At 39.4% G+C, this 24,232-nt stretch overlaps 3 protein-coding genes and 1 pseudogene across 3 annotated transcripts; 1 reads left to right on the forward strand and 3 right to left on the reverse strand.

The window, feature by feature from the left end:
* The first annotated feature begins 5,161 nt into the window (after nt 1-5,161).
* On the forward strand, nt 5,162-6,501 carry LOC103936435. Its single transcript, XM_009346268.3, has one exon. It carries the CDS (start codon nt 5,717-5,719, stop codon nt 6,266-6,268), a length of 552 nt encoding a protein of 183 aa, XP_009344543.1. The 5' UTR covers nt 5,162-5,716; the 3' UTR covers nt 6,269-6,501.
* Nucleotides 6,502-6,596: 95 nt separating this feature from the next.
* On the reverse strand, nt 6,597-10,013 carry LOC103936459 (annotated as a pseudogene).
* Nucleotides 10,014-10,273: 260 nt separating this feature from the next.
* LOC103936437 (xyloglucan O-acetyltransferase 4) lies at nt 10,274-13,033 on the reverse strand. Its single transcript, XM_048577885.1, is given in 4 exon segments — nt 10,274-10,615; nt 10,617-11,129; nt 12,098-12,384; nt 12,496-13,033. Coding segments are annotated over 4 exon segments (1,350 nt in total). The 5' UTR covers nt 12,779-13,033; the 3' UTR covers nt 10,274-10,348.
* A 3,129-nt stretch (nt 13,034-16,162) lies between these two features.
* Nucleotides 16,163-23,275, reverse strand: LOC103936447. The gene is made up of 5 exons (XM_048577636.1): nt 22,832-23,275; nt 21,302-21,673; nt 18,877-21,220; nt 16,796-18,798; nt 16,163-16,220 (listed from the first exon to the last, which is right to left on the reverse strand). The coding sequence occupies exons 1-4, from the start codon at nt 22,946-22,948 to the stop codon at nt 16,832-16,834; spliced, it is 4,800 nt and encodes a 1,599-aa protein (XP_048433593.1). The 5' UTR covers nt 22,949-23,275; the 3' UTR covers nt 16,163-16,220; nt 16,796-16,831.
* Between the last annotated feature and the right edge of the window lie 957 nt (nt 23,276-24,232).

Below are 24,232 nucleotides of genomic sequence, written 5' to 3' on the forward strand. Positions count from 1 at the left end.
GTTCCTACGAGGATTCTAATTCAACCTCCAATTTGATAAACTAAACTGAATCTAATTATATTGAAAGCACGCAAACATGAAAATATAAACCCAAACAACAAACTAGACTCGATGTTCATTAATAATTCAATCAAAGATGTGAAAAGTTTGTTGTGATGATTTTATAAACGAACAAAAACAAAACCTTAAATTAAAACTAAGATTAAAGAGAAGAAAATGTTGTGTTTTAAGGCAAACGATGAAAAGTCTAGAGATTCGGAATCAACCACAAGCAATCTAGTTTAGGTTTCAATGCATTCAACAGATCTTTCGGTTCTTTAGATGATAATTCCCGTATCTAAGTCATTGTCAGGCACATTAGACCATAGTTTTTCTTAAGTGAATGATTCTCTCCAAGTTCAGGCAGAGATCGTATATCCTAACATGTAGTCTATCCTAGTTAAGGCATAAATTTAACAAGTAGGACTCTTTACGCTCTAGAAAACAAGGGAACCAAGTAAATCATTATTCTTTGTCAATCAATAATGTAATTTACCACGCTTAACCACAAGAAGCTAATTGAAGGGAATTTTTATTTAAACTCATCTAACCACTTTCTACCCAACTTAAATTTTAAATATTAATTGTCTATTTTACCCTATTGCATAATTACTATTTAGTACAAAATGAAATTAATAATAAAAATCAAATTTATCAATAGACCCACATACTATAACTAAACCTTAGCATCACTCTTTGTTTATCCTACGTTCATTCAGACTAAAACCCTAATAGCTCTGATAGAGAAAAACAAGTTTTTCTATTGATGGATGGTGATTTTGAAGTTTTTAATCCTCCAACTAAGGTATGACTCGATTTATGGATATTTTGTTTGTTTGCTTCTTCTTTGGATTAAATTTCATACTTTTTATATTATATTGTATTTATTTCTCTATGTCGTTTGTATGCGCCCCAAAACACCAGTGCAAGGACTTTTGATTAGTACTGCAAAGACATAAAACTCGATTCTTGGTGCAAATAAAGATTGCTCAACCTTAACCACGAACTAGCGGGTGGCATATGTCTTGCACCTTTTTTATTCTAAAGAGCTCCAATTTGTTTATTTGTTTATTAATATAGCAGCAAAACACCTAACCCTATGTCACTTCAAAGTTTCTTAAAAAGTTCATGAAAATGCTCAATTTAAAAAGGACTGAACTTGAGCTTGCATAACATTCTCTTGGCAAATTCAAGTCTATGGAATGATCTCTTGGATCCCAAGTCCATGGATGGGTTGTGGTAGCAGAAAGAAAAAAAGCAGCCATGAAAATGCTAGTCCTATACGGCATATGCAATTATAAAGGGGCAAAGGACGCCTCTTTGAAAAAAAATGCTTGCATGTGATGTTTTGCGCATGCACACACTCATCAAACATACATCCATTTTATGTTAGGTGGTCATACAAATTTAATTCTTGGATTGCTGGTTTTTGTTTCTTCATTCATATGTGGTTTACTGAGCTAGTGTGTGCATTTTGCAGATCTAACCATTGCAAGAAATTATTCTCTAGACGCGAGTTTGACCCCATTAAAACTAAACCTGTTGTAATGGGTTGTATGCATTGTTGTTTGATGCTCTAACCCTTTACCGATTGTCATTTGATTGTCTTGACCTTTTTCCAATTGCATTTTAGGTGAAGAGTTTTGATAGAATCACCAGGAATTGCAAATTCAGCCGTGTCAAATCTTTTGTTGTCAATGCCTACAATTTTTTTTTATAAAGATAATGGGTGTAAAGATAATTTTACATTTTGAATTGGGTTTAAGAGGGTAGTTTAGGTAATAAATTTGGGTTTAAAGAGATATTAATTCTTTAATAAAAAACAATATGGATGAAGAGAGTAAGTTGGGTGTAGAAAGAGGTTAAATGGGTTCAAATAAAATTTCCCTTAATTGAATTATATTGCTAGTTCAACCTCAAATTCATCTTTAGATGCAAAGTCCTAAGGTGATCAATCAGAGAACTAAAACAAAAAGTAACAATTCAAAGAGTGATTAAGCATTCATTTGAAAGAAACTAGAAATCCAATGAATAACATTAAAAACATAAACATCCATGCTAGGGCATCATCCTAACCCTAGAAAAAAAAGTTTAGTTACTCATAGAATACGAAAACATAATTAAAAAACTTAAAACATGAAAAACTTTCAAACGACGAAGATGGATAGCAAAGATGGTCGGTGGCTGCTACTTCTCCAAAAACACGCAAAGAATCCTCCGAAAGAACCTGCCCTAGCTTCCTACAATATCTCCTTGATATATTCGTCAAAATCCTAGCATCCTTAGGTCTTTAATTTGCAATCTTTTCCTCATTTGTATTGGACAACTAATGATGTGGCAAGTAAACTTCCCAAGTAAATTACCCCAGACCCATTTGAACTAGGATTAAAGTCATCGCCAACATTTTCTATCTTGGGCCTTGGGCCTCGACTGAATTATAACTTGAAAAACCCAACAGACTTTGCAATTTCCGCGTAGACTTGGCTGACCAACGTCTGGTACAAGAATCACTATAACGTCTTCTAGGAAACTTGGAATCACGAACCGTAAAATTTCTTTGAAAGATAACTTTCATATCTTTCTAACGGTACAAGGCTCAACAGCTGGTTCATTATGAGGAAGTACAGTTTAATCCCTAAAGTTGGCTGATCTGCACAAACAGCTTCTGCTTCTAGCGTGCCAAACTCATTTCAATCGCAAAAATGCTCCTTTTTCTTCTTTCTTCATCTTCGCTCTTCAAATCTAAGAAAAACATAAAACTAAGTGAAACAAACTAAATTCACTCAAAAACATAACAAGAATCTAAACTAAAGGGCATTAAAATGTATGCAATATTGATCGTATCATGTGTCCCTAGTGGACTGCCAGGAATGTGCTGGAAGGTAGTGTGAGAACTACAAATTATAACAAACCAGCATACATTATATGCCCGTTCTTCTCATAATCTTGAATGAAGTGCTTAATAACTGGTGTCAGTATGACAGCCTATATCCTCAGCATCTTCATGTTTAAGAGACTGAAATGCGATACCCACACATTTGCCCTTATCATTGAAGGCAGGCGCACCTCAGTTTCCAGAGTTTATTGCAGCATCTATCTGCAAAAGGATTACAAGAAAGGAAACGAGGAAGCCACAACAGGTCGATAATCAGGTTTTAGTGGTAAGTCGGTAACTACGTATGGTCGTAGAAGACAATGCCCAAAAGAAAACCTGCAGTCCTAGAAGCTCAGTCGATCCATGAACATAAGACAGTATCTCCATACGTGACACAACACCACTTGTCACAGAGATCGCGTCACCCTCAATAGGGTAGCCCGCAACCGTCTCAGCATCTTGGAGTGCGGGTAACTCTCCAAACTCCAGAGGTGAAATTCCTTCCCAGAGCTCATCATCGATCACCGTAAGCATTGCTAAAAGCATCATGCAAAAGAAAAAAAACGGAAAAGAAGTATTCAATATAATAACTCACGAAAAGCATCAATTTTTTCAAAGCATATCAATTGAACCGAACTATAAAAAGGAAAAAAAAATTATATCACATTCATCAGATGATTGGAAAACCAAATGCAAAACATGATACGTAATTGCTACGTTGCACAGATACAGACACGGAGACACGTAAAATTTTTCAAAAACTCACAGATACGGCAAAGATGCGGCAATTAATGTAAAGTGGTAAGTTGGATCCTAATAAACTTCCGCCATCAAACTAAGTAAGTAATCAGCAATGTCAAGCTACTTCTCAGCTAAATTCTAATTGGCTACATAATTAACATCTTAAGAAAATAAACTCATAACGATCGGAGGTGGTGTCGCTCGTCGGGACTGAGACGGCGTCGTTTATGGCGGTGGATTTGGTATCTTGGTTGGATGTCCATGGTGGCGATATCGGTGTCGTCAGCTTCTGGGGTTTTGGGTTTACGACCTCTTTTTCTTTTTATCTTTTCGCCCTTTTTTTTTTTTTTGAGAAAACTGAGAAACGGGTTTATCGGGATTGTCGGTCTGAGGGCAGTGAAGCTTTTGCGATAAGGGCTTTTTATATACAGGCAGAGGTTCCAGAATCAACGACTTCCATTTTTTTGAATCAGATACTGTAGCAGATGACGGAGGGGGCAGGAGACGTGAGAATTGGGCCTGAACTTATTTTCAGCCCACAAATAAAATTAGAGCTCAAGTGGGCTTCATACATGTGGGTTTAATTAAGATGGGCTTTCTCCTTTTTCCATGAAAATTGAGAAGAATAGTATCATTAGATCGTCGTACAGAGTCTTAATCATTTTCAATTAATTAAGATGTAAGTTTTACCCTTCTTTGGGCTAATCCTTTTGAAATTCACTTGTTAGGAGTCGGTAAATGAGAAGATGATCTATAGAAAAGCCCATCAATCTGTCAATCAGCAAGAACACCTCATACAAATAAGGTTGCCTCGCTACACCAAGTGGTAGGACGACCGTCAACCGCTGATCAAACCGATATCATGTGACAATATGCTGGTTGAATATTGGTCATTAGATAACTAACTGACCAATGCTAATCAATTGACAATTTGATAATTTTTTTTTTAAGGAATCTCCACACATGGCAGCAAATTATTGACTTGTCACTTAGCTAATACAAAGCTTTGGTTATCCCACCTTTGGCCCATGCATTCACGGACATGTGTCACTACCATACTCAGTGCCTAAACACCTCATGTTGAAGAGGAGTGAAGCTCCACTATTTCCACCTTTATAGAAAGGGATTACTATTCTCACGATCACAACATACTCGGCCAAAAACTTTGCGGATTTGCTAACCCAAGCATTGAAGGCTTTCCGATCAGTATCGCATTGACGTTCTCAGTACTTGTAATATTCTATCTTATCGTAAATTCTAATCATCTCTCACTCGAACCTTGTGTTATTACTTTAACAATTTAATATCGTTCATTAGAATTGAACTCACAAGTCAAAACTAAAGATACACTTTTTGCACTACTTTACCACCACTCTTGCATTTTCTTATTTTTTTACTACTTTATCTCCTTCATTGTGTGCAATCGATATTTTTCCTTGTATTAATAAAGCAATTTTCCCAATGTATCTCTCTACTGTGAGACTTCACTTTTGAAAGAGTTGAAAGAGTCGAAGTCTTGATAAACTTGAAGAAGCCAACCACCAAAAAACAGGTGACCTTGCACCCTCCTCCTCCTCAACGGTTGGTGCAAGGCTCCTCCTCCCTTCTGCCTCCCACTTTATCTTATCCATCACTGTAATTTCCGAACAGACAAAAATCGAAGCCTGCTACAGAGCCTCTTCGGAAAACCCCTTTCGAGCTTTCCCTTTGATATTTTATTGCCCCTTTATTCCCACTGTCTCTCTCTGATTGAAACTTTAAACCACCATATCACATATTTTAAAATCTCATCTCTTTCACTTTTTGTTCCCCACTTCTGATTTCAATTCTCAGGCTTTTTTCGACCCCAATCTCTCTTGGGTAGTTCTTGTTTTGTGATATTTTTCTTGAATCTGTAATTTTTTCTTCGAAATTTTGGTTCTTGCAATTCTGGGTCACTTCGATTTCAGTTTATCTTTCACTTTTGATATCTGGGCAATCTGAGATCTCAGTTTCTGAAACTGGGTTGTGCTGATTTCGATCCAATTCGATTGCTTTCCGTCGAATTTCAATCCCAAGGCAATGTCACAGGGCTATGCAATCGAGCTTTATTTCGATCCAGCCCTCGAAAACCAGGTCTTGAAGGCTTGGAACGTGCTCGCCCGCCGTCAGATTAGTACCCAGCTCATCGAAATCGAATCACGACCGCACATCACCCTCTTCTCAAGCCCCTTCGTCGAACCGGCGAAGCTCGAAAACGTGATCAGAGCCTTCGCCTCCAAGCAAGAGCCTCTGGCCTTGTCCTTTTCTTCGATTGGGAGCCTCCCAAATGACAACAACGTCCTGTTTCTGGCGCCAACTCCATCGGTTTCGTTGCTGCAGTTTCAGTCCCAATTGTGCGAGATAATGAAGAAGGAAGGTGTTGAAATTGGGGAGGAGTATCGCACTGACTGTTGGCTTCCTTACTGTGCTGTTGCTCAGGAAGTGCCCAAGACTCGACTGGCGGAAGCGTTTTGCGTGTTGAGGGACTTGAAGTTGCCGGTTGCAGGGTATGCCATGGATATTGGATTGGTGGAGTTTTCGCCGGTTCGCGAGCTATTCTCGTTTGTGCTAGGTAACACAGTGGAAGCATGAGATTTCAGAGTAATGCTTACGTGTTAATCTAAAGTTTTAGTTGTTGTTTAATGAATATGTGTTACCTTTTGATGTTAGTGTAGATTACTGTCTATGGTACTACTTAGTGTAGTTACAGATTTTGAATTTGATGTTTTTCGAATTGGATAGATTCATTTTATATTCCCCTTGGATTGATACTGTGTTTTGTTCATGTTGATGATGTTTCAAAATACATAAGACTGTTTCAAAAATTTCCGAGCTTGCGTGGTATTGGAGTATTGATTCAAAGAGTGAACATCTTATTATGTTGGCTCTAATGTTTAGACCGTATCAAAGATGGTAAATTGGATCAAGAGTGTGCCGGTCCCCAGTGGTTTAGGTTATAAACTTCTACTGGCGTACGTTTCAGCTGTCATAGGTTTTTGTCTGATGTAGCCTTATGAAGAATTTTTTCCATAGACTGATTAGGTCATGTATCTTTGAATAACTTGGACCCTGTGCCCCGGGCTGGTTAGTCATCGACCTTGCTTTACTAGTTATCTTGAGCCTTGGTTTTTTTTAGCTCATAAAATATCACCTTCATCTGCTGAAGGTGTGCGTACGCTGTGTGTGAGCACCGGGGCATACAGCTGTTATAGGTTTTTTTGTGATGTAGGCTTATGAAGGATATCTTCCATAGACTGATTAGATCATGTGTCTTTGAATAACTTGGACCCTATGCCCCAGCCGGTTAGTTATCGACCTTGCTTTGCTAGTTATGGTTTTTTTAGCTCATTAAAATAACACCATCATCTGCTGAAGGTGTGTGTATGCTATGTGTGCACTGCAGATATCTGTTAGACTACTCTCACTTTTGTGAGGCTTCTACTCTAGTAATTTGAAACTCACTGCATAGTTTTAAAATTTCGTTTTCCGATTGTGCACTCTGTATTGAAACAATGCTGGTACTGTACCAATTAACCGTAGAACCTTTAGTGTCGGTTTGCAATTTTTTGTTCCAGAGAAATCTGAAACCTATCAGCTTCAACAATCTAGCTATGGTTTGTGGTAATCATCCTTATCAGACTCTTCTCTCTGTGATTGAGCCAAAAGTTCTTCTAGGGCTTTGCTGTACTGTTGACTGAAGTTGGCCTTTCCGTCTGCGTGCACGAGTGTCTGTAGCTTCCCAAAATCTGCTGAATATTTGGGAAGGTTTATAAAATGTGATATATCAGTCAACTATGAATATTTTTCCTTGAATTTTCTGTCGGGTTCGGGTAAGGATTTGAAATTTGTGTCCTGGGTTATGTTTTGTTGTCGAGGACTAACATTCCCAGAGTATCTGTCCATGTCACTTGTTAGTCGTTGAAAACACTAAGACTCTGGCTTACTTGTTGATTGGAGCTGGGAAGTTACAGCGATAGTACTATGAGGAATAGCTCTAGGTTGTCATAATACGTAAGTATGGTATATATGATAGAGCATCGGGGCATAGATTATATTCGACTAACATTTATTTTACAACTTATTATTCTCATAGCATGTCATAAGTATTACTTTAAAAAGCTACAACGATGCCAATTGGCCCTAAGATACTACGCCTCCCTCGATTTTGATAATTTCCATCAGAAAATGGTTCCAGTAATCAATAGGGCCTGGCATGCACCAATGCACGCAATCGTTATAACTTATAACCGTCCATTCACTTGTTCCAGTGAGCTCCGGGGTGCCCGTCCGGTCTCATAAGCATGGCCCTGGTTACATCCAAAACCCTAAACTTCTTACCCTGCATCTCCCCTTCTTTTCTTGCTCTTTCAATTTCCTCAACCTGAATGCTCCTCAATTCCCAATCTGAACGTCCCAAATCAATGTCTGCCTCGCTTAAAGGACTCATTCGATTGCAGTACCCACCGGTGTTCCAAACGCCGCCCTCAAAATGTGCCGGTGCAAATGTCCTCATCAAGGTCAGGAGGCCTCCCTTGCAGTTCTTGCAATCCATGATGTAGTTGAATGCAGTTTGAAACGCCAAGTGAACAATGTGGCTACTGTTGTAATCGGTGACATTAGTTTCACTGCAGTAGAAGCATCCAATGAGGTTGCCACCTTCGTGCAGGTACATTACCTGGTTAAACCAATGCCCAGCTGAGAATATAGCGTGGTCTAAATCCGGGAGGTGTTCTGCCCATTTCTCGTCGACTTTGTCTAGTTGCAAATCGAAAGTGCTGGATCCTGTACCATTAACCATCCTCTCTTCTGCGGCAATGAGAAATTTGGACCATAATTTCTAAGGGTGAAGTCATGTTGTGGAAAGTACCATGTCGTGACGTGATCTTCGAAATGCTTGTAAATGTCTTTAGGGGATTCCTCCTGCAAGTTGATGTTGTAAATCATTGAAGAAACCACACATAAAACACAAGAATCCGAGTTTGAACTGACCTGTGACAAGAGGCAGAGCAGAGACTCAAAATGGTTCTGAGCAACAGAGTCACCGATAACAGCCATTTTCTTTCCACGAACGATTTCCAAAAACGTCTTTGGATCGAACCATGGAACCTTGCAGTTGTCCGGCTTCCATCTCCTTGTCTATTCTACCATATTTGAAACAATTCCTTGATTCAGGAATAGTGGCATAGCTTGTATTGGTGTAGATTGGCCCTCTAAGTTCTGGAACCCAGTGACCTTAAAAGGTCACACTCCTCTTCTACAGAAACCAAAAATTGCAATATCTTTTGAAACCACACCGAAAGAAAATCACAAGTCTTTTGATAACCAATTTGTTTTTAGTTTTTACGCTAAAGAAAATGTGTATAGAAGGAGGAACAAAGAAGGAGAAGAAATGACGGTGGAAGAAATGCAAAAGGAATAACAGACGATGAAAAATAAAAACCAAAAAATTGGACTTTCAAGTTTTTGTGTTAATATAAACTCCTGCACTTCTCTCCCGCCTCCCTTTCTCCCACCACGTCCCTACGTCCTTCTCCCTTCATCATTCCTCCCATATATTTTCGCTCCATCTCTAGCACAGGAAACAAAAACTAAAAACGAAATGGTAATCAAACTGACTCTAAAATAAATCAAATTTTAAAAGAGAAACGAACAACTGGGTTTGGAGAATAAAGTAAGAAGATGAAAATGGTGGGCTATGGCTAGAGATGCGAAGAAAGGAGCCAATCTGCTCATGACTGTCTGTCTGTCTCAGAAAGAGAGAGAGTGTGTGTGTGAGGGAGGGAGGGAGGGAGGGAGGGAGGGAGGAGAGAGAGAGAGAGAGAGAGAGAGAGAGAGAGAGAGTCTTGATTATAATTAAGGGGCAGGCAATGCAGATTCTGTATTAATTAAATTTTGATTGCATGGATTGTGGGAGATTTGGATGCCTTGTCTGCTCTTCATACCCTAACATCCGCCAAACAAGTACCAGTAAATGACAAATTTGAACTATATTATTGCTAATTTATTGTGAGGTTAAGTTCATTCACTTTCCCTTAGTGTAGATAATATCGTTTGCACAAAAAAAAAAAAAAATTGTTGGTATTTACCCAGGAAAAATATAACAACAAAACTAAGAAATCAAAATCTAAGCCACCGTTAATGCAGATAGGCAGCACAGAGCACAAGACCCGAATTTTGGACATTATCAACCAACAATCTACTTACAACTTACCAGAACATGACTCGTTTTTAAATTCCAAGCACATACTATATATAAAAATTTGACTTATCGGTTGAAAATGCTCTTAAAATACCTAAACTAGAGCATTTAGAATTTTTATTTTCATTTGAGCGATATTCTAAAATAATCTGAAATATGGAGGGAATTTATCTAGGTCTGAAGAATATCTGACACAATCTTAACGTTGCCAAACAACCTCTATATATATGGCGAACACTTTGTGCTCAAATTGATAAAAGATCAATGGTTTTCAACATTTTTTCTTTTTCATCTGTTGTACATTGGCAAATTGGTAGTAAAAATCTCACATTCGGAATATTATGCAATTCACTTGACATACTATATCTCTGAACTAAAATTATTATACGCCCATGGAAGAAAAACAAAATTAAAAAATAGGTATAATAAACTATTAAGTATGGATTTGTATGAATGTTTGTACTAAGTTCTAACTAAACCCTAAACCCTCCTCCCTCGTTTCGGATAATCTCCATCAAAAAATGGTTCCAGTAATCAACAGGGCCTGGCATGCACCAATGCACACAGTCGTTGTAACCTTTCATCCACTTGTTTCCCCAGTGAGCTCCCGGGTGCCCATCCGGTCTCATAAGCATTGCCCTAGTTATATCCAAAACCCTAAACCTCCTCCCCTCCATCTCCCCTTCTTTTTTTGCTCTTTCAAACTCCTCAACCTGAATGCTCCTCAGTTCCCAATCAAAACGTCCCTAAATCGATTTCCCTCTCGCTCAAAGGACTTGTTCGGTTGCAGTATCCCCCGGTGTTCCAAGCCCCGCCTTCAAAATGTGCTGGCGCAAATGTCCTCAACAAGGTCAAGAGGCCTCCCTTGCAGTTTTTGCAATCCTTTATGTACTTGAATATAGCTCGAAAAGCCATGCGCAAGGCTTGGCTGTTGTTGTATTCGGTGACATTAGGTTCGTTACAGTAAACACATCCGGTAAGTTTGTCACCTTCGTGTAGGTACATTAGACGAAAAAACCAATGCCCGCCTGAGAATATAGCGTAGTCTAATTCCGGAAGCTGTTCTGCCCATTTATCGTCGACCTTGTCCAGTTGTAAATCAAAAATGCCGGATCCTGAACCGTTAACCATCCTCTCCTCTGCAGCTATGAGATATTTGGACCATAATTTCATGAGGGTGAAGTCGTACTGAGGAAAGTACCATATCCTGAACCGGTCATCGGAATACTTGTAAATGTCTTTAGGGTTTTCCTCCTGCAAGATTAATAGGAATAATATTAGGGTTTAGAAAATCTTTGTACATGCTCCTAAAGCGTAATCTGTCATTTCAACTTATTTGAATAAAGAACTATTGCATATATGGTATGTCAATATAGCAAGGCACTACACTTCTGTAAAAGGAGTGGTCTTGACTATGATGACACCCGTGGAGCCTGAATGCTTCACGAGTTCCATACACATGACGAGACAAAAATGTTAATTTGTTACATGGCTTTGTCCCGCCTCGTTGCCATCCTTAATCTCTTGACTGTTAAGAACATCAAATTAAGTAGCTTATAATCCCCACCGTAAGAATGAGTGGACATTGTTGCAAATATAGTATCCCCTCTAAATTCTGAACCACTACGATTGCTTGTCATCACTCCAAAAATGAGACGAGCACGAAAGGTAATGATCTGCATACATGGCATTTGTGGCACTGTGACATTGTGACGTTGCTTCAAAGCATAAAGCACCAAGCAAAGTTGTCACAATGTTTCTAAACTACTTTAATTTGCGGAATGAGATTCAAATTCGAGTACAAGGAGAATGAACACATTGTCCAAATCAATTGACCTAATCCGCATTTGCAAACTATTATTGCTATTATGTTAGTGAAATCACATTGCTGCCATTTGTATTGCGATTGATGTCATTTATTATGTTATGAATGGTTTACGTGTATAACATCGTTGCAAATTATATTGTTTAATGTTTATCCACCGGTATTCGGATTATTCTTCCATAAGTTTCAGATTTCAAGGTCATGCAAAACTGTCACACTCAAAAATAAAATTCTAATAAAGCAACTAAAGATCTGGATTAGGCCAGCCGGTCAAGACATTACACTAAGTTTGAATTCCGTGTAAAATTCTTTTTTTTCAGTAGGTATAAATTAGAGTAATTTAGAACATCAGATTAGAAAAACATATATCAAATCAAATATCAAAATATGAACTGACCTGTGACAAGAGGCAGAGAAGAGACTCGACATGGTTCCTGGCGACAGAGTCGCCGATGAACGCCATTTTCTTTCCCCGAACAATTTCCAAAAACGTTTTCGGGTCAAACCGCGGAAGCTCGCACTTGTCCGGTTTCCATCTCCAATTCAGAAAATCCCTGTCCCTCCTCCCATTTCTGAAACAATTTTTTGATTCCGGAATCGTGGCGCAGCTCGAATTCGTGTACATTGCTCCTCTCGAATCCGGAATCCAATGACCCTTGAACAAATCACACTCCTCTTCCTTCTCTACAAAATCCAAAAAAAATCAAACTTTTCGGAAAATGATCCAAAATTTTTGAAAAAAAAAAAAAGAAGAAGAAGAAGAATTGGTTTTTGTTTGTGACAAGAAAAAGTTACTTGGTGGCGGTAGGAGCTTGATGTTAGTGCGATCAGGGGCTTGATGTTCTTTCTGTGCTGCATGAATGGATGTCTGGTTTTGAACAGAATTGAGATCGTTAAGGCCCTGTTTGGGAGAAATTAAAAAAGGGTTTGGAGAATAGAGTACGAACAAGCTAAAAATGGTGGCAGTGGCTAGAAATGCGACCAAGAAAGGAGCCAATCTGCTCATGTTATTATTATGGCCTCTCTCCCTGTTGGGGTAGTTGTGGGATTTTTCTGGGAAAAAAGTACAAAAACTCATGACTGTCAGAAACAGATAGAAGAAGAGAGAGAGAGAGAGAGAGAGAGAGAGAGAGAGGAGGGAGGAGAACCTATGAAGAAGAAATTATAAGGGGTAGAGAGTGCAGAAACTGTATTCCCATCATTAGAGAAAAGGGAACGTGCCTTGTGAGAGAGCCAAAGAGGATCTTTTTTTCTTACTTCCCTTTTAGGTTTTCTGCTTGCTCATGATGAGCTTTTACTTTCCTTTTATTTTGCTCTTTGATTGAGCTAATTACAAAATACACCTCGAGTTTTAGGTCAAGGTCAAAAACCACACAACGCTTCAAATGTTTGTAGTTTCGATTTTTTCACATTGCGTCATAAAGTATTAAAAGTTTCACAATTCAGGTAGAAAGAAACTCCATGCCTACTCCGTAAACAGTATATGAACTATTAGACTGTAAGACACAAAAATAACTTGAATTGTTAGCGTGTGGTTGTGCTTTGTAATTAGGGTTTTCCACAAAAGAATGGCAGTTTGGAAATCAAGAGATAAGAAGAGATGGCTTTATGTGGAAAGTAACGTCCGCCGTGGAGATTAAAACACGCGGCAAACCATGCAAACGAGTAACTGAAATGGGGGGGGAGAGAGAGAGAGAGAACATGCATGTGCCCAGAATGTTCGGCGCAATCTAATTCCACCCACAAATTTCACTTTCTGTCGACACTAATTTACAATTCGATGACAAAAGTGACCAATCATGTGCGCTACGCGGCAAAAACCCAATCGAGTTTTGTGAGTGGGTGAGTCCCATTCCCTTATGACCCTCCTTTTTAAGGAGAAATTTTTAGTTGTGACGGGAAAACAAGTGGTACACTATGTGTTTTAATAGAAGTGGTGAGAAATTTTATTTTTTAAGTTATTAACTTTTTGGCACACATATCTTATCATTTATATAGTAACATGTGATGTATCACCCTGTGTATCAGTCGCACTGAAAAATCTCTCCTCCTTAAGGGGGTTTGAAAATTTCAAAATTTTTGTGGTTCAAGACTATGTCTATGACTATCCGATCCGATGTTGTTGCATTGCATGAGATGAGATCTTAATCATTTTTATGTACCTTTATTTTTTATTTATAGAGGATATTACTACTTTAAGTTGGCTTATGAGGATGAAAATGATTTAAGTTTGAAACGCAATGAGCAACAAGTCGAAGAAACCCTTATCATCCAGAGCGATCTACAACTAACATTTTCTCCGGTTTTATCTTACATGAGTTGGATTTTTTTTTTTTTTCCTTCTTTAAAAACACCAATTCAAATTAAGGACGCATTCAAAGTCATCATCCATGCTAATGAGAGATTTCTCAGTGTCTGAGTAACACAGCTCGATACACTAAGTGTCATAATATAAGTGACTGGATACTTGAAAAAAAATTCTAACCACTTGTATTATGACGCTGCGTATACCAGATCGTGTTCCTGTCACACTGAAAAATTTATCCTTGCTAATAATTATATTTTAAACTTCATATGACTTTGGTTCCTCGTATTAATGGCAAGGAATATATTATGATAAATAAAATTAAAAAATGACATAATTAAGGATACCCCACAATTTTATATTAATGCAAAACACAAACAAAATCAATTGTAAACATTAGGTACAATGAGAAGAATCACATTCATGCTACGTATAACTAGCCGGTCGGTCCAATCATTTATTATGGACAGATTAACAATTATTAACGTGTCATCGATATTACGTCAATACGTTTTGGTCAGTTGTGTAAAATCATATTATGTCAATTTTCTTAGTAGCGGACAATACAAGCTAATTGGTCGGGAGGTGTGTGACCCACCTTACTAATTGTGTTGGGCACTTAGGTTCGGTCGCATCTGGTGGTCCATCCGAAACCTTAACCGTTCACACGACAGGACAGGTGTCTCCAGTTTATGCAGTTAAATAAAAGCGACATGTGTTTTGGTAAATTTGTAACCCCTCTCCCAGACACTGACATTTGAAACCTTTGTTCTTAAAAGAGTTGTTATTAAACCATGAAGAATCTCACCAGATCCTCTTTGTGAGGATTTAGAAATATTTCAATCACATCGTTCATTGTACATTGTACGATAAAAAATTATTATAAATTTTTTATTTAAAATTAAATATAATGATAAATGGATGTGATTGAAGAATCCGACAAAGACCCTCCTAGTTCTTAAAGCTACTTCGATACTGAAATCTGACAGACGTGTCCTACACTAGGACTTTGCTTACTTTTTCGGAGAGAAAAAAAAATTTGAACGTACGCACGCACCGCATGAATAAATTGTTTGACGTAATAACTATGAAGACATTTTCCGCCACAAGAGGGGTGAATACAAGTCGATACATTTCATCACGACGCAACGCTGCTCTGTGGCTGCAAACGGCTGATCGGATAAAGGCTTGTACAAACAACTAGCAAAACGGAGCAGTTGCAAAACAAGTGATTCTCCGGCGAACAGAAAAAAAATGATCTGCATTCACATCACGGTAATGAATTCTTCGAGCCAGAAACAGAACATTGTTACAAAGATTTTGGAATGCACAACGATGCAGTGAAGGGTTACAAAATGAGCTAATTGCACATTCACCGTCTACCCATAATCTTTACGATTACGCTGCAACCGGAGTTACCAGAATTACAATTCGCAGTACAGGTACAAGAAGATAACTAGTAAAACAAAATTATACCCACCATACACAACAGAATTTAGGGAGTACTGATTCGTAGTCAAAAATGCAAAACTATATAAAACCCTGTCAGCAGCACCATGGAAATTTCACAAACGAGTCAAAAGGCATTTCGTAATACAAATGAATCAAATGCGGCAAAGGTGAAGTTTCTGTCCAACAATCTCTAGTTTGCCCAAGACTCGGGTTATAACTTATAATACAAAGGGGAAGAAAGAAAAAACAATACGGTGACAGCCTGTGCAAATTTCCATAACCAGAATGTGATAAGATAACAAAATTCGGCGGTCCTGACTAAGTAATAACTATATATGTAACAACTGGAGAAGAGAAAAAAAAAATTAATGACAGAATACATGACGACCTTGGCCCGGCCTGAGAGTTCATACAACCAATCTCCCCAATAAATATGATCGAGTAAGGATCGGGATTGCAGTGTGTACCTGAACGGGCACAAGTCCAAACATTGAGCACCAATGTCACGGCTTTAGGCATGTGCATCGAGGATGCTTTCCAAGAGTTAGATATCTACACAGAAAAACTTGTCTGCAGTGGCTATCGGAGCAGATTCAGTTAAAATAACTGCTTCCAGGACCCCAGGGGGCTTTCCAAAGTTAAGAGGTGGTACGGACTGGTGTTCCGTGCAATGAACGCGTGCACCTGCCCTTTAGCCTTTTTTTACTGTTCATGTGAACAACTTGTCAACTCCTGTACGTTTCCTATCCAAACCCCTGAAGTGCTGCAAGAAAGAAACGAGAAAGGCTCACCATTAGGAAGAGTGTTCCAAGAAAATTTCAAAGAAGAGTTATATCAAAACGTATTAAAAACCAAAAACCCAACCAACAAAAGCAGATGGATGGAAGTTTCCAAATCTGGAATGGATGGAAGTTTCCAAATTTGGAACGGAAGGAAACTCAATTTCAATTCTCCTCTTATTATGATGGAAACTCAGGTTTCAAATTACAAGTTACAGTAAAGACAAGGTCATATTCCGCTAATCCTAGGGGAGTAGACCATTTTATGAAAAATAAACAGAATAAGAATTTAACTGAAAATTTGAAAACAATTTTAAAATTAAAAGAAACTTTAGCAGGATCAAATCCAAAGCTTCGATTGAGGACAAATCATTAATTGAACTGATTGTAATCATAAGGGAATGGAAAAAGATATCTCTAGGGATGAATGGCATCAATTCAATTTAATTACTGCAGTAGTAACTGTAGTGACACCATCGAAGGGTTTCCTTGCTTGTCTAAGGAAATAAAGAACTTAAATACATTGATAACTAGGATCTGAAAGGCTAGAAAAGCTCACCAAGCCTTGACAGGTTTGCCGCATTGTGCCACAATTCTACTGCCATGAAGGCGGCTTATAGCTAACTCGATCAACAGCATCCAATCCACTATCAGGTTCCTTTCTCTTCAATGCACCTCCCACCTGAAACAACTTTAACTGTTCCTCTACCATAGCTTGCGAACTGGGAACAGAAAGCTGCCTCATTCCTGAAGGTAACCTATCATCTCTCCGTTCAATTTCTGTAGCTCCAGGCCCGGCATTAAGATCAAGACCCTGACTACCCCATTTCCTACCATCAAGGCCAACATTACTGCTACCACTGGGAAGGCTCATCATATAGGGTCTAGGGTAAGGGGATGAAACTACACCGCCAGGTCCCACCATCTGAGAGGGCATGGGGGGAAAGCAAAGTGCTCCACCAGATGATGAATCCATATATGCAGTAGAACCAGAAAAGGGGCTCGATGACAAAGGAAAACTGGTTTCAAAAGGAAACCCTGGATATTGAAACACAGCAGTTGAGGGCGAAAGCACTGACCCCCTGTAGATTTCAGGACCAAATGAGGCATTACCAGTGGGAGGACACAAAACTCTCTGAGACCCAGCAGCAGCACCGTAACTCTGCTCACACCTGCCAGGGAACATTGGAGGGACTGTGATGGCAGAATATGAGTTTCCTGGAGGGAACCATGCTGAAATGTTCCCAAAATCAGGGTTGTTTATTCTTAAACCATGAACAGGAGTACGAGGCGGCATACTGGTTTTTAAATGCTGGGTGCAAGGAGCTGTGTCAGTGCCAACATCATCAAGACCTGGCCCATTGTTTAAATCAAAGTCTCTGGAGTCGTTGACCGCACCATTAGATAGTCCACCAGATAATGATGACCTACTGGGCAAAGGAGGAATATCCAACCTACAACTGTTGCTCATAAGCGACCCAATATCAGGACTCTCATCCACTCTATTCAAATCAAGATCAAGCCCTCCGGAGCCCCGATCACGAGATCCAGACTTGAAACCCATTACATCTGAGTTTTGAACAACTTCCTCATAAACTCTCTGATCAGGCACATTCAAGTCAAAGTCCAGAGGAGGGCGGACTTGTTTGCTGGAACCAGTATCAACAATAGGTGCATCTGTTGTATTGGGAGATGCTTCTACATTCCTTCGGGGTTCTGCAGGTCGGAATGCACTGGTGGTTGAAGATCCTTTCCATCCAAGTTCACCAGTACTCCGCATCAGGTTTTCAGGAGGGACAAATGAACCTTTGGCCGGTGCTACTACAGTAATTGATGCAGGGAAGCTCCCTGACATGGAAGACATTTGAAAAGGTAAAGGGCAAGGAAAATGAACAGAGGACGAAGTTCCAGGATCTCCTGCTTTAACAAACTCTGGTTGGCTCCCATCATCAACAGGAAAGCCCTCGTTCAAATCAAAGTCCAGCTTTACAGCAGTACCTGACCCCGAGGCATTCACAGAGGAAACTTGCCGCTCCTCCATCCCCCCTGATTCAATAACTTCTGACTTACACTTACTAGACTTGTCATGCTGCTCATTTTCTATAACAGATATTGACGGTGACTCTGCCTTGGAAACCGGTTGATTGGAACAGTGAACAAAAGCCTCATTTCTTTCTGTAGTCTCCTGAGCAAAATCTCTGCTGTTCTGCAAAAATGGAATAGAACTATCAAGTGTCTCTTTCTCTGTCTGTGCAGTGTGACCGAAAGCCTTAATGTCATCTGTCTGTTCATCCATAAACTCCACATGTATAGTGTTTCCAGAACCAGAACATAGAACAGCATCCTCACTCTTCCCCTCTTTGGACTCTGAGTGGATTCCTTCAACAACAGATGATTTCTGCTCTGTCAATATAGCACTATTCGAATCCTTTTTTAAATCATGGTTCTCGCCAGCCAATTGAGAGGATGCGCAAGTAGATATTTCAATGTCCTGTTCAACTTTTGCACTCCCAGAGGCTGCTTCAGACACAACTGGTGTACTGCTCCCAACAGTTCTTTCATCTGCACAAAGAACCAAATCATCATCAGAAAAGGAAGAGAACACTTTTATCTTAGAGTCAGAAATGCTGCTGCTGTTACCATTAGAAGCCTCCAATTTTCCTTGCTCATGAGACTGGTTAGATCCTTCAGCCTCCAAATGACCCTCTTTTCTAGCACATGAAAGTGGCTCTAATGCTGAAGCGTCACATGACTCACCAGGCTTCACATCATCCCTCAAGGATTGACCATCAGTATTTTGTTTCTTATTTGAAGAACAATTCAAATTTGCATTACACTCTGCTGTTCTATCCCCGCACCCAGATGAAGTAACTTTAACATCAGCAAAACCATTAGTTGGCAGGTGGGTAAGAGTGTGTCTTGTTTCACTCTTACCTCGCAATGAGTCCCATCCACCGCCCTGCTCAGTAGCACCACTATTGACCGCTCCATTAGGTTGACATTGGATGTCAGCAATTTCTTTGCCCAGTTGTTTCAACTTGGCATCATCTTCTGAGAATGATCTCTCAGGCACAGGAGAATTCCTCCCAGGAGAACCGCATGGTGACACATTCTCAGATTTGGACATTTCTCCAGCAGCCACGCTAGCTAGCAAATTCATCCCAACATCATCACTAGGTGAAGCAGCGCCACTACTTTCAGAAAACTTCACACAGCTTTCAACTAACGCATTCATGGAGCTTAACGATGCTTCATACGATTTTCCTGTCCTTAAAGTGACTTTTGACGAGGAACCAGTAGCCTTTGATGCTTCTGTTTGTTTTTCACCATCTTCGCCACCCCTATTTTGTTCGCTGCCTAAAGTTGGCACATTGCCATCTTCAGAACCAGACAATCCCTCTTTGCTGTGAAATGCATCTGAGTTCACATCTGCTGTGCTATTAACGTGCAAGGCATCGCTTTTGCGCTTAGATTTTTGGTCATGGTTGTCATGCCTTTCAGCAGGAGGAGACCCTCTGTTAACAGGATCTTCAAAAGAACCTCCTGAGGTACCACGAGCAGGACTCCTACCAGTGTTTGGCAATCTGACAATCAGTCGGTTATTTCCATGGTCAACCATGGGCACTTCAGGAAGCTTCTCATAGGATACTCCAACTGTTGAAGCCTTTTCAGAAGCCAAATTTCTATTGAGGGTACAAGCTTTTCCTGGCCCTGATTCCTTCTTAACTCCTGAGGCAGTAGACCCGTTAAGGCCATTGCTTGATTTCCGACGGCGAGAAGCACTGCCAGAAATTTTGCTCACACTAACTGAACCAGCAGACGAGCTCCTTGCATCTTCCCTATATAAAGAACCCACAGTCCTCGCATGATCACTTGACTGGCTGTTGTTCTGAGACTGGCTAGAACTGCTGCTTCTTTCCTCCTTAATTGGTGTCAATGGAAGATCTGAAGTTCCAGCACCTAATGTTCTGAAATTCTGGTCCTTTGAGAGATTGCCGGATGATATACTCAACAATTTCGTTGATCCAGGTGAACCAGAAGATTTAGAAACTGTTTCTCCACAGCCAAGCTTAATCTGAGGAGTTTTAGACACAGAAGGTTGCATAGTAGAACTTTTTGTGCCAACCTCAGATGAACTTCCAATCTTTCTGCTCCCTACATGAGAAACTTCTGAAGATGCATGCTTTGTAGGCCAGGAAACACCGCCACGACTAGATCCAGTCTTTGTCTCACTCAAATTCATCTCAGCTTCAACACGTTTCTTCCACATATCAACTAAACTCCTAGCTTTCTTCTGGATTTCAGAGTTTCTGTAACTGCGTAAATTATTCACAGACTTGCCAACATTACAAGTCTGCAGCGCATGAAGATTCACAGGAACCTTCTCCAGTGCACAAAGTAGAGCAAAAAGAAATTCCTCAACGGATTTATCACTTTCTTTTGGGCTACTACCATCACCAAGTTTTCCCTTGTGAACTTCTTGGAGCCATTCATCCAACACACACAAACCCTTGCGTTGTACAAATTGCCCAAGGCAATCCAACCTATCAGTAACTGCTATCACATCAACAAGCATTCTTCGGCCAGCCAAATCTATTTTCTTATCAGCACTTTCAGCTTTCATAAGTTGGACAAACTTCTCAACCCCCTGTGTGTCTAGTAGTCCTCCTTTGTCCGTTATTTTTCCAAGCTCAGACTTTAGCATATTTTCAGGTCTGGACTGACCAGACTCTCCATCTTCTATTTTAACTAAACGTTCTCGTTTGGCAGGCTCAGAGCCCTGATCTCCTCGTTCCCTCTTTTTTCCTTTAACCTGCGAAGAAAAGGGGGATGTGCTATTCTGTAAACTATCTGAACCAGATTTTATCTGTGGTGTTGATGACGGAGTATTCAAGGGTTTCGGAGAACGACCTCCCGACTGCACTGCCCCATGCATTTCTAGTCTTGTCTTGTCTAATAGCTGATCTACTTCTTCCTGTCGTTCCTGTAGTTTAAAGAATGATCACTACAAATCTGAATCATGAGCATATAACTTTAAGACAATGAATAAGTAGTGAATACTCACATTAATAAAGTCTTTGTCAGTTAACCACCATAAACAATTGTTCTCAGTATCATACACTCGTCTGCACACAAATGAGGATATCCCTGAAGGAAGTTCAACACCTTTACGAAGGAATGCAACTTTACACGGATGGAGTAACGATGCAGCAGGTATCTCATCCTTGTGAAAGGAGTAAAAGACCTCGTTTGGGGTAGCTTCTAGCGAGACCCCTTTGGAAAGCTTTACATCAGCAGGTCGATAAAGCCAATTTACACCTAAGCATAGACGTTCCTCCTTGTCTAATATTAGCCTACGAATTATTCCAATAAAAGGTGGGGAATCCTGGGGTGGCTTGAAAAGTGCACAGTCGCCAACACAAATTTTGCGTCCATCCTATACAACAAGGGAAATATCTCATCAAGCTTAAGAAATACGAAATAAAGTTTGACTGTATTTAGGTACAATAGAAATCATAGAGAAAAATGGATAGACAAGAGAACGTTAACATGTATTCAGCAAACAGAATTAGAAAACACAGCAAAATAGTTTCAGATATGAAGTTATAGTTGAGGCAATATAGAAGCATCAGGACTCATACAAATGAAGGTCAATTCTTAAACAAAAAACATAGATTCATCTCAGACAAACCATAAAATTTAACACAAAGTGAAGTTGCTTAAATCTTTCCTCCCAATCGTAACCCACTAAGTGGGGTCAGCTGTATGGATCCTAGAATGCCACTGCGCTCGGTTTTGCACCAAGTCTTCCATTAGCTCCAAGTACTCCATGTCTTTTCTTAGAGTCTCTTTCCAAGTCTTCCTAGGTTTTCCTCTACCTTTTCCAAAAAGTTTGTTTTAAGAAACTGAAACCAAGCTGATTCTAAAGAATAGACAATCTGAAACTAAGGAAGCTTATAAGACAAAATATAATTTCAAAGCACTCAATCAATTACGTTCTATGAGAATCAACAAGAAAGAAAAACAAAGTACAAAAAAGAAAAATCCCGCTTTCTTTGTCAATTACTCTATCATGCACTTCCACAGGCTTCAGCTAATCCATCTAAGCAACCAAAAAAGGAACAATTCTAAACACGCAATCCGATGTGAGGTAGTAAACGAAATTCAAACCCAAAAAATTCATCTATGAGATAAACAGGACAGACATATGAAGTCCAGGTAATAATAGGAATACATTAAATTCACATATACGTATGAATTGTTAATTAACCATATAAAAAAGGTTTGTTTCTTCCTATCAAAAGGGAGCCACATAATCGTAATATGGAAAATTTAAAAATAAATAAATACCCAATACCCAATTGGAGAACAAATTAACCAAGAGAAATCAAAACCCACGAAAATTCAAGAAACCGGAAGAGGAATTTCACCAAAGGAAGGGTATAACAAAATCCAAAACGACGACAAACGAAATTAAAGTAATTAATAACATAATCGCCGTAACAAAGGCTCAAGTTAATCGAAAACCAGCAGAAATTGACCGAAAAAACAACAAAACGAAATACAATCGCTCGGAGAAGGTGAAATTATATACTTTGGAGAAGGAATCGGATGCGGTAGAAAGGTCGGAAGCTACAGTCGTGGCGCTGGAATGAGGGACAGGCCACATGTGCCGACGGCGTATCGACTTCTCAGCTGGCGACCCATGCATAGCCCTCCATCTCGGTTTTCAATTCGCGAGCAATCGATCCCACAATCGTCCACCTTGAGATGAAACATCAATCCGGAGTCGAATTCAACAGCAAGAACCCTAGATTCTGGAAATTCGGAGGGGGATGGGGGGGGGAGGGGATAAAACCCTAGATCAAGCCGCCGGTCTTCGATTGGTTGGGGGTTGAAACGATTCGGGTAGTCCAGGGCTTAGGTGGCGGGGATTTAACCATGGGTCGGGTCAGAGAGATTTAAGGATTTGGGATCGAGAACGAAGGAAGGTAATTTCAATTGGCGGAATCCAGAGAGATTTCGTGCGAGGAGCTCGGGATGAGAGAGAAAGTGAGGGGAGAGAGAGAGAAGGAGAGATTTGGTACGCAAGACGAAACAGGTGAGAGAGAAGGAAAAAAAATGAAAAAGAAAAGAAAGGGAAATGGTTTTGGGGACGAGAAAATGCCAGTTTTGCCAAGCTAATGCTTGATGGAGACAACAAGGACGACGTCGCTTCGGGCTTTGCACAAGTTAATTTTCAATATGGTGTGTTATTTAATTTAATAGGTTCCCAAATTCCATATTTCCAATTATGTCTTTGTACATTTTCTAACACTATTTTTATTGTATTAATCAAGCACGTATGTATGAATTAATGACATTTAATATTCATATCCTTTTGTTGAAAAAACCCACAAAGTGCATATGAAGTCTTTTAACAAATTTCCAAATTTTCACCTATAAAAGAATTTACTTGCTTGTAATTTTAGCATTTTGTTGAAAGACTTTTTGACTCAGCACGAAGCAATCAAAGGGTTAAATATAAAGAAAACTAATGAAAATAGCTTAAAACTTTGAGTTTTAATCAAAATGACAAAAATGTGTTGTATTTGAATAGTATCAGGAATGACTTTTCAGCAAGGTTCTAAAAAACGTTAGGCGCTAGTCGAGCGGCAGCCTGACGCCTAGGCAGATTTGAATAAATTTCTTGTATATCTTGTAAATAAGTGCATATTGACACTTACAAAAAATTATACTTGTATGAAATTCATGGATAAGATAATAAAATAATGATCCAATGCAAAAAGAGTATCCAGCCCAGCCGATTTTCCAACCGATTTACAAGAAAACGCCTCGAATCACCACCGTCCAGTGCCTACGCCATTTTTAGATCATTGCTTTTTAGAGTAAAAATGTCAGTTTTCGTTAAAATGAACAGTACCGGGAGTAATTGATTAATTATTGAATGAATACAATTGATACATCTAGATGACTTAAATAAAGATTACAACCG

Source organism: the organism of the source record quoted next, unplaced genomic scaffold, assembly GCF_019419815.1.
Source record: "Pyrus x bretschneideri cultivar Hongxiangsu unplaced genomic scaffold, Pyrus_bretschneideri_v1 Contig12, whole genome shotgun sequence".
NCBI lineage: Eukaryota > Viridiplantae > Streptophyta > Magnoliopsida > Rosales > Rosaceae > Pyrus > Pyrus x bretschneideri.